An 11362-nucleotide genomic window follows, 5' to 3' on the forward strand; every position below is an offset into this window, starting at 1 on the left:
AGCTGCTTTCAATTTGTTTGAATGTGTTTTAATTATTTAAACAACATTTCACAAGGGTTCTCTCCCTTCTCTTTAATGCCCAGATAAAAAAAAATTAAAAGTGGATAACATTAATGCACCAGAATATTCCTATAAATGTTCAAATCAATGGATATTGCTTGGATCAATTATTTCTTTTATAACTTGCTGTGTATTGCACAACCTGAATTAAATAATCTGATAAGATTTATGAAAATAACTTTTCAAAATGAAAAAAAAGAAGAAGAAGATTTATTTATTAGTTTGAAGGCGCCAGTACAACTGCATGCATGGACCGTATTTCATACCAACTTCCAAATCAGAAGAGAGAAAACCAGAACACAGATTTACACTATACTTCTTTCTAATTCAGGTATTTACTACTGTCGCCTACTGTAAGAAATAACACAAAAAGAATAGAAAAGACTGACGAAATCTGAAGAACTTCAAGTCTAATTATCTCGATCTGACCAGAAAAGGTTGCATGCATGATGATCTAAATGAGACACCAGAGATTGCGCTCAGAAGTCAGAACCTGAAACCCCTTTGTTTGTACACAATGGGGATCAGAGGCTGCCGCAGGATGGGGAGCCAGATGTGCTCCATTTCAGGGTCCATGATCTCGTCAAATGGCCTGAATCCCTCCAGCACGATCGGCTTGCTCGGCATGACTCCATCTATCAGCGATCTGAAGAAAACGTCATAGAACTCGCCTATGTCGAACATAGCAGCAGGCCTCGGCATTGGGAAGTCAAACACACCAGGTGGCGTTTTGCTATCGGATGCAAAGTCACTGTTGATGTCAGCTGCTCCGGTAACAGTGGTGCAAGTGGGCTTGGAAGGAGAAGGTGGCACCATTTTTAGCTTCTTCAGTGGTAGCGGTGGTTTGGAGCTTGAAGTCACCTCTCTGGTTCGCTTGAGCTCACTCTTTGCACTTCCAGTTGAGCCAGAGTGAAGATCGATCTGAAATTTTCAAATTTCAAAAGAGGAAAAATTAGAAAGGAAATAGAGTTGCATGCAATTCGAATGAGGTGTAAACATCGACAAAAGGGTAGGATTTTGAATTTTGTACCTCGGATTGACCGAATTGCTCTGCCGATGTCGCTTTCCCTCCGCACATCTCTGTTTTGTTCTCTCTGATGCGCTCTGTCTCTAGAGAAGGAGATAGAATCTGAAGACAAGCATGAGGATTTGGTTGGTGCGCGTATATATAGGTAAAGATAGATTGTTCCAGTGATAGTTCCAGTGATATCAAACACTCTCCATTTTTCTCAAAATGGAGGTACCAGTTGCACTAATTCTCCGTTGGATGAAAATTGAGATTTTCGATTGTACGGAGAACGATGCGTCCAGTTCTATGAAAGAGGAAAGTGTTTTATTAGAAGGTGGAAAGGATTTCAGTTACAAGGTTAATATCACGAGGAAAAAGCAATTGCAGGTAACTCGGGTAAATCTCGTGTTGATTATATATGGTGCATGGTAACTTTTAAATTTTGAAAAGAGAGAAAAAATGAAGCTGTTATTCTTCTCTTTGCCCAAAGGCCGCATGCTTACAGAACTGTGGTTGGCTTTCGTCAGGCGTTAGATTAAGGGTAAATTTGGTATTTCATCGGTTCAACTGGCTGTTCTTTCCTCGTGCGTGGCCTGGGTTGCCCAACGGACTCGACAGGAATTTCACTTTTGAATTTTGTAAATTTGAAAATTCGTTGTGGTGTCTCTCTGAGATGCTATAGAAAAACCAGAACAGAAAAAAAACATGTATATATACCCACACATACAGCGTGTTAAAGAAAATTGTGTCGACAAGACAACCACTCTACTAATATTATTTTAAGATATTTTGAGGTATATATGCAAGATAAGGTGTTTGCTAGACTAATTTAAGAAGTTTTACGTTTAAATTTCAATAGACATAATATGGGAACGACTCATGAGCCTTCTTAATTATTAAAAAAAAATTCAAATGTGTATCAGATATGAGAAGAATTTAAATGCCTCCATTTTTAGCATCTCCACTGTGCTTCTAGTTTTAAAAACTTTAAAAACTCAAAATTTAAAACTTAAAGGTCAAAATAAAACCGTTAGATGTGATATGTGATATATATTATTTTCTTTATGTGCTCATAAAAAATTATCGCATTTCAATTTTGGTTTTAATGTGAATTAATAGGTTGAAAAATCAACGTTTAGAAATTATCCACATTAATACGTTTTTACAAGCTCTTGATGACAACCAAAACAAAATTGAAATGCCATAATTTTTTAAACGTGCATAGATAAAATGATGGAGATCATATCTAATGGTTTTATTTTGATTTCTAAGTTTTAAATTTTGAGTTATTAAAGTTTTTGAAAATGGAGATATGGTGGAGGCACAAAAAATGAAGGCATTTGAACCCTCCTCATCACATATAGATATTATTGAATATTTACATGTTAATTAGTTATGTCAATTATTAATGTCGAATATTTATTAATAATAATAATAATAATAATATTATTATTATTATTATTATTATATAGATATTTTAGGGACGTACAATAATATTTTTATAAATATAATTAAATTTCTGACATCATTTAAATGTTCTAGGGTTAACGTATCACCCAAATTATTTTGAGGAGATTACATGCAACAGTTAACGACACAATTCATGCACGTGCGCTTTCTATAAATGACTATACACAATAAATGAGTGTTATTTCACTTGACTAGAATTCTCAGCTTCAACTGGTTAAGTATTATGTAAATATTTTTCTATCTTAATGACCAGAGGTGGAATCAGATTTTCAAGTTATGATGATCAAACATTAATAGGGATCGATCATGTTGGATTTAATAAAGGGTACGCCCATTATGGGAAACTAAAAACCCGACCCGTTATGAATAGGTGCCAACCCATTAAGAAAAGGTGCATTGGTTTTATATAAACTATGCATATCATTTTCTCTCTGACACTAATATGATAATAAATCCGAAATTAGAGACTGTCAAGAAAGAGAGAAAAGCACTCTGTTAAGGTGAAGGTCTTAGGTCGTGGAAAACGCAGGGCTTCTGGCTTCGGCTTGTGATTCCTTGCAGAACCAGTGATACTGCTACGCTTGCAAGATCCGCTTCCGCACGAAGATTAACGGAGTAATTTGTAAGTTCTATCCGTTGATTAACAGATCATATAAATTTTCTTACTGCAAATGAGAGTTATTTTACTATAAATTATATAGAAAATAAATTGCAAATTAAAAAATTTGAAAAAAAAAATGAGGGTCAATTGAGCCCCCATTCTATCCGGTCTCTATTGATGACTACGTGACCTATATTTAAATCACTATTTTATGTTTCTTGTCATAGGTAATTTTATTTTTAAGATATCCACGTGACATTTAAAACTCAGCTAATAACGCATAACAACAAAAATGTTTATTTTACTAAACATCTCTATCAATTTAATCAAGAAATATAAACAATTGTTTAGTTTTATTCCATAAACAATTAAATACAATCTTGATGTGTATTTTGTTTGATGAATAGATTATATATATCGACAGTGCACTATTTGACAACCTCAACAATTATTTGGTGAAATCAAGACATTAATTATAAATATGATCTCTATCATTTAGATATATCAATGCATCAAATTTAGTATAATTTGAAAACTAATTGGTGATACATGGATAAATTTGAGGATAATAAAAACACGTCTATGATTTGTGTTCCCAATTTCCACTATTTTGATGTTCTCACAGTTGTCAGAATTTTTTACTGTTATTTTACTCGTTTCCTTAATTTAAAATCATTAAATAAAAGCTTACAATATATAATGTATTTCATTCCATTCGTTTCCTTAATTTTTTTACTGTTATTTTATTCCTGAGGCACACCGTATCCAAAACCATGCAGACTGCAGGTACCCAAAAGCAAAGGAGGTTAAAATGATCATTACTTGCTTGTTAAACCAGGGAAACACCAAGTTAATGTGCAGTGTATTTTGCACAAATTACCTTATCAATTATATTAATTATTTCCATTTCCAGTCACCGCTGCGAAGAAATAACAGCTGGCATATTGTTCATTAATAGAAAGGAATATGACAAATTGTGGATAAGCGAATGATGTAAAAGAATAAGAGCAACCGCGCTGTACATAGCAACAGAAATTCGGTGTTCATTTCAATTCCACTTTTACTTTTTTATGAGGACCTCCCTCTTAAAACTTGTATTTGAATAATGATACCTTCAGATTCTTGTATTTAAAAGTCGACTGAATTTTTTTTATGAATAATTAAATTATTTCTTCCTTTCCCATAATGACTAGGATCAGCAGGTAAATAAAGAATTTGAAAGGCTTGAGTTTATTTTTATTTCAGAAAAAAAAAAAATCCAAGACTTTCAAGTGAAAACGATTTTGAGTGAGGCTATATATGGTACTATGCGTAGCGCATATTGATCTATAATGTGGACTCAATTTTCAGTTTGAAAGTCTTAACGATCGACCGAACCATTCAACATATATAGTCTCTATATGAATAAATACTTGTAAACTAAAATTTATTTATTTTTAAAATATTTTTACTATTTTTTAAATGGATAGAAAATCACTTGATCTCAAAATTCTGGACCATCTAAAAGTAGTGATTTTCTACCTATTGAAAAAAATAGTAAACAAATTCTAAAAAATATAAAATTTAGTTTACAAGTACATATTCTATCATATTGAAATGTTCGAATCAACTGTTAAAATTTTGAAAACAAAAATATTGATTCGTAATACGGACCAATCCACTTTATAGTACCATAGCCTCATTCAATGGTTATTTTTATATAAACAGCCCAAAAGTAATTGAAAACTCCAAAATACTAAGAAGATTAGAGCATTAATTTTGTATAACCATAACATAAAATCTGATTAAGGGTCACAAACCAAAAGAGAAAAGTATTAAACTTTTGCATATCCCCCCCTGTCGAGAATGAATGATAAATCAGACCCGTTAAGCTTTAGATCCGTTTAGAATTAAATAGAGCTACTAGTTATAAAAAGTTATCATTAGTACTGTAGCTTACTGTATAGGATAGGCATATTACCGTTGCATTTATTTTTTTCTCCAACTATATAAGGAACCCACTGTACAAATTAGATTAAGAATGAAATAGATTTATTCTCTCATCAAAACTCTGTCTCAGTTCATAAAATCAACATGGTATCAGAGCTGTAGTTCAGATCTTAACTCAAAGACAGAAAAATTTGCGACAGCACTAGCAGCTGAAAATCGAAGAAAAAATCACCAAGAGCTGACCAAAACAGCCATCCATAATTCCAAAATCAAGTGCCTTAAAGGCCACCAAGAGCAAGGAAGAATCTGTTCTTATCAGATTCGTACCAAGAGAGAATAGCAAAGAACACAATCTGCTCGTATCATATCAGAATCAATACAAAATTCAGCAAAACCAACTTTGGTAACCCGATTCAAAGAAAAATCAGATCACCAAAGAGCGGTACAGCTAATAAAGAATTGTACTAGGCACCCAAACCGACAAAACCCCACGTACCAGTAAATTGGTACAGCAACAAAAAGGGGAAGGGAAAATCAGTAAAACCAGCACACCAGTAGTGCTATTTCTACCAGAAAAAAGGCCATCAAAGGCATTGGGCAGTAAATACTGCAAACAAGATCCAACAAACCGAGAAAAAAAACTAACCGAAATCTTGAGTAATCTTCATGAATTATTCAGAAACCATTCAGAAACTATTCAAGATAGTGATCAACTTGCGATCCATTAAAAAACCCGAAGCCAAAGCGCTCTCCATCGTCAGACCTAACTCTAACCCTAGAACCGAGGTGCGGAGAGCCCCAACTCCAAGGTGCGATCACTTCAAAAAAAGATGGGCATAATCGGGAGGAGTGTTGGTTCCTCCACCCGCACCTTCGGCCAAAGATGAAGAAGGGAGGCGGCGATCGGAGACAGGGGGAGCTCCGCGATGGAAAGGAAGAAAAAAGAAAAAATCAAATGGTGCTGGCAAATGAAGGGACTGGAGATGAGCAGTCCACATCTAAAACCTTCGCCACAAAAAATCCAAGCTCAGATCTGATGAGGCTGTTGCTCCAGCTACTTATTGTGCTGCTTCAACAATATAATCAAAAGACCTCTGGTATGGCAGCCTATTTTACTCATAATTTTCAAAATAAGAAATGGATTTTAGATTCTGGTGCTACGAACCATATGACCGGAAATAAAAATTTATTAGATAATTTTGAAAAATACGAAACCAAACAATTCGTCACGGTTGCAAATGGTGAAAAAATGGAAATTCTTGGAGAGGGTTCAATAACTATTTTCTCAAAGGTAATTTCAAATGTCTTATTTATAAAGGATTGTACATCTAATTTATTATCAATTAGTAAAATCACAAAAGAATTAAATTGTGAGCTTATTTATTCATCAAAAAAGGTGATTTTTCAAGAATGGTTAACCAAAAATATGATTGGTGAAGGATATTTGGAAAATGGACTTTATTTTTTGAATGAAGAAAATTTTAATTTCAATGCTAAAAAGGAAGAAATGAGCATTCTTTGGCATAAAAGAATTGGACATCCTTCCGATAAAATATTAAAAAATCTTTTTAATTTTTCTAGTTTAAATAATAGTGATTGTGAAATATGTAAACTAGGAAAGCATACTATATTACCTTTTAATTTATCAAGTAGTAAAAGTGAAAAACCATTTGATTTAGTACATTCGGATGTATGGGGCCCTGCTCCAATTAACTCTTTTAATAGATACAAATATTTTGTTATCTTTATAGATGACTTCTCTAAAACGACTTGGTTGTATTTATTAAAAAATAAAAGTGAAGTATTTTCACAATTTTTAGATTTTTATAACTTCATAGGAAATCAATATGAAGCAAAAATTAAAACTTTTAGATCCGATAATGGAACGGAATTTATAAACCAAAATTTCTCAAATTTTTTCAAAGAAAAAGGGATTTTGCATCAAACAACTTGTGTTTATACACCCGAACAAAATGGTGTTTCCGAAAGAAAAAATAGACATTTGCTTGAAATGACTCGGGTACTTTTATTTCAAAACAATGTACCAAAATCTTATTGGTCGGATGCCGTTCTTACCGCAACATATTTGATAAATAGATTGCCAAGTGCTAATTTAAATTATAAGAGTCCATTAGAAATTCTTTACAAAAGAAAACTCAACATTGAGCATTTACGAATTTTTGGTTGCACATGCTATGTACACAAAAATAAACAAGACAAGTTGGATTATACCTCGATTAAGGCTATTTTCTTGGGTTACTCATCACAAAAAAAGGGATATAAATGCTATGATCCTAAAGAAAAAAAATTATACATTTCTAGGGATGTAACTTTTTTAGAAAATGAGCCATATTACAAAGAAAAAATTAATGAGGAAGATATTAGAGAATCATTCAAGGGAATTATGTTACATCAATACAATCCATTAAGAGACGAGGGAAGATTGATCGAAAATGAAAATGAAAATGAAAATGAAAATGAAAATGAAAATGAAAATGAAAATGGAAGTGAAAATGAAGAGGAAATAGAAGAAATTTCCTCAAATGATGGAGATCAAAACATAGAAGAAACATCATTGAGAAGGTCGGTTCGAGCAAGACAACCTTTAACAAGGCTAAGGGATTTTATAACCTACAAGGTACAATATCCTATTCAAAATTTTATTACATATGGTAATATATCTCCCAACTATAAAACATTTTTGACCTCAATTGCAAATGAACAAGAACCAAAAAATTATGAAGAAGCCATAAAAAATTCTACATGGACCAAAGCCATGAGTGAAGAATTAAATGCTCTTGAAAAAAATAAAACTTGGATTATTGTGCAATTACCAAAAGACAAAAAACCCGTAGGTTGTAAATGGGTATATAAAATTAAGTATAATTCGGATGGTACCGTAGAACAGTACAAGGCTCGCTTAGTTGCGAAATGGTACACTCAAACTTATGGTATAGACTACCATGAAACCTTTGCACCCGTGGCCAAAATGAATACGGTGAGAATATTATTTTCTATTGCGGTTAACCAAAATTGGAAATTATACCAAATGGATGTCAAAAATGTCTTTCTTCAAGGAACACTTGAAGAAGAGGTATATATGACTTTACCACTCGGTCATGAAAAAGAAAGAAACAATGGATTAGTTTGCAAATTGAAGAAAGCAATATATGGATTGAAGCAATCTCCAAGGGCATGGTATGGCAAACTAAGCTCTTATTTAAAATTTTGCAATTTTAAGATTAGCAATGCCGATCATTCATTATTTATAAAAATTGAAGGAATTAGTACCACCATCATATTAGTATACGTTGATGACATTATAATCACCGGAAATAACCAAGAAGAAATCAATAAAATAAAAGTCTACTTGAAGGAAAAATTTGACATCAAAGACCTTGGTTATTTAAAATATTTTCTAGGAATAGAAATAGCACATTCCAAAAATGGTCTCTTTATTTCTCAAAGAAAATATATCCTAGATTTGTTAAAGGAAACCGGTAAATTAGGTTGTAAACCGGCATCAACACCAATAGACGGTAGGCATAAATTGAATAGTGAAGAAGGTGAACCATTAGATGATATAAATCAATTTCAAAGGCTTGTGGAAAAATTAATATATCTAACCGTAACTCGACCGGATATATCATTTTCCGTAAGCCAAATTAGTCAATTTATGCATGCTCCAAGAACACCCCATTTGGAGTCAATAAATAGAATTTTAAAATATTTAAAAGGAACACCCGGAAAAGGGATTTTTATGAAAAATAACAATTCTAATAATGTGTGTGGCTATTCCGATGCAGATTGGGCCGGAAGTTTTGATAGAAAATCGACAACCGGCTTTTGCACATATGTAGGCAGAAATTTAGTCACATGGAAAAGCAAGAAACAAAGTGTCGTGGCAAGATCAAGCGCCGAGGCGGAATATCGAGCCATGGCATCCACCGCAAGCGAGCTAACTTGGATCAAACAACTTCTTGCGGATGTTGGAATTAAAATTCAAGAACCAATAAAAATGTTTTGTGATAACCAAGCGGCACGACACATAGCAACCAATCCGGTATTTCACGAAAGAACGAAACATATCGAAGTGGATTGTCACTTCATTAGAGAAAAAATTCAAGCAAAAGAAATTGAAACTCCATTTGTGAGAAGTGAAGAACAATTGGCGGACATATTCACAAAGGGTTTAGATCCGAAACAATTTGAAGGAAATCTAAGCAAGTTAGGGTTGATCGATATCTACACGCCTAACTTGAGGGGGAGTGTTGAGAATGAATGATAAATCAGACCCGTTAAGCTTTAGATCCGTTTAGAATTAAATAGAGCTACTAGTTATAAAAAGTTATCATTAGTACTGTAGCTTACTGTATAGGATAGGCATATTACCGTTGCATTTATTTTTTTCTCCAACTATGTAAGGAACCCACTATACAAATTAGATTAAGAATAAAATAGATTTATTCTCTCATCAAAACTCTGTCTCAGTTCATAAAATCAACACCCCCCCCCCCCCCCCCCCCCCCAACAAATTAACTTATTCCCAAGAAATATTTAAATTTCTAACCGATATGCATCATTCATTAATTGTTTATTAAAAAAAAATTAAGGTGATATATATATTGTGGATAACTTTGCTGCGAAGACATACAGATGTTTGCTCCTCTCCAATACCTTAAAATACAAGATAAACCTTTAATATGTAATCATGTTATCATGAATCATCTAAGAAAATTCAAACCTTAATTTGTTGAACAAGAAAGATATCCATTTTTTTTTAAATGGAGATGATTTATGTTCCTCAACTGGGGGCTTTGCTTACAATATTGGTCAAGGTCATAATGGGAATTGGGAAGTATATGACTCTTTTTTGTCGAGTTCTCTAACTATTGAGTGCATGCGTTTCATTAATCATCAATTACGTTGAGCGTGGATTTTTTATGGCGTTCATCGTCACGTTAAAAACTTTAGGCCTTGAAGAAGTTCAAATAATTTTATGAAAAAATAAAGCAGTTGTCAATTAATAGCTACAAAAGGCATGCATTCTTATCATGAACATCTTATCTCAATTACAAAGTAATTACAACAGCTATATAATTTAGCAAAGTTTTTTTTATAGGGATGTAAAATAATTATTAATTTTGTAAAGTTATTTAATTAATAATATGTCTAAAACTGTCATATCATCTTGCATTAATGATAGTGATGAGCACAACAAATGTCAAATTTGTAAGGACTTGCATGTAATGACAGAGCTTGATCCTTGTCTTTGAAGGATTAATTGCACTTAAGAACTACTAATAGTGAATGGCTACTTTATAAGGCTAGAGAATTTTGGGGCTCTAATTCTCCAATTTTGATATATATATTAAATATATGAGGAGTGATCTACATTTTACAACAATTTGATTTTGCGATTTTCAAAGTCTAAATAATCGTCCCAAACCGTTAAACATGATCTCTATTTATAAAATATGTTTTAAGATTCAAACTGTTAAACATGATTTCTACATGAGCTCCTTTCTAATGTATATATAATACATATTTTTTTTAAGGTTAATAAGATCCGTTTCTCACATAAAGAAGGATTCAAATCAGCTGAAATATGAGATCCATGTACAGTACCCCTGAAATTCCTGAAATCCCGAATCCAGCATAATGAAGTAATACAATCCATTAAAATAACATTATTTGTCATTGTTGTTAATTGAAAAAAATTACGTACTAATATTCATTCAAAATGATATATAACATTATTTGTCATTGTTAGATATTAAAAATTAAAATAAATACAGAAATATCAAGTAATATGCCAAATCAAAATGAAGTATTATGAAGTAATACATTCCATTAAAATAGAAATAGAAAGTGAAATAAATTATTATTTTTATATCACATATTAATTTGTTGACAAATAATTTATTTTAGAAAAAAATATTTTGCAGGTAAAAAGAAATACAACAGAAAATGAAAATGAAAATTCAACCTTCAATTAGACACAAATTTTGATATAAAACTAGAAAGCTCACAAAGATATCTACAAAAAAATTTTGGTGGTAACCCAAAGACTCCAGTTAACCGTTTTAAGTCTAAAATTAGTTGAAGTTTCTAATCCTTGACAATTTGTTTTTAAATAATATTACAGATTATTTTGAACGACTATCAACGACAAATATTATTACATAATTTTTTAATTATAATGACAAATAATAAGTAATTTTTAAAATTAAAGAATAAGTAAAATGAAAAAATTAGAGTGATATGCCACCCCTGGTCATCTCTATGAGCTA

At 32.1% G+C, this 11362-nt stretch overlaps 1 protein-coding gene across 1 annotated transcript; it reads right to left on the reverse strand.

Moving 5' to 3' along the window:
• Positions 1-266: 266 nt before the first annotated feature.
• Positions 267-1183, reverse strand: LOC144558727 (uncharacterized). Its single transcript, XM_078307576.1, has 2 exons — positions 1091-1183; positions 267-981 (listed from the first exon to the last, which is right to left on the reverse strand). The coding sequence occupies exons 1-2, from the start codon at positions 1136-1138 to the stop codon at positions 547-549; spliced, it is 483 nt and encodes a 160-aa protein (XP_078163702.1). The 5' UTR covers positions 1139-1183; the 3' UTR covers positions 267-546.
• Positions 1184-11362: the final 10179 nt, after the last annotated feature.

The sequence above is a fragment of the Carex rostrata genome, chromosome 8 (assembly GCF_964058835.1).
Source record: "Carex rostrata chromosome 8, lpCarRost1.2, whole genome shotgun sequence".
In the NCBI taxonomy this organism is placed as follows: Eukaryota; Viridiplantae; Streptophyta; class Magnoliopsida; order Poales; family Cyperaceae; genus Carex; species Carex rostrata.

Coding starts and splice junctions, on each gene's coding strand:
- LOC144558727 (XM_078307576.1), bottom strand. CDS start 1,138: ATGTGCGGAGGGAAAGCGACATCGGCAGAGCAATTCGGTCAATCCGAG. Junction 982..1,090: donor AGCAATTCGGTCAATCCGAG/GTACAAAATTCA, acceptor TGAAAATTTCAG/ATCGATCTTCACTCTGGCTC.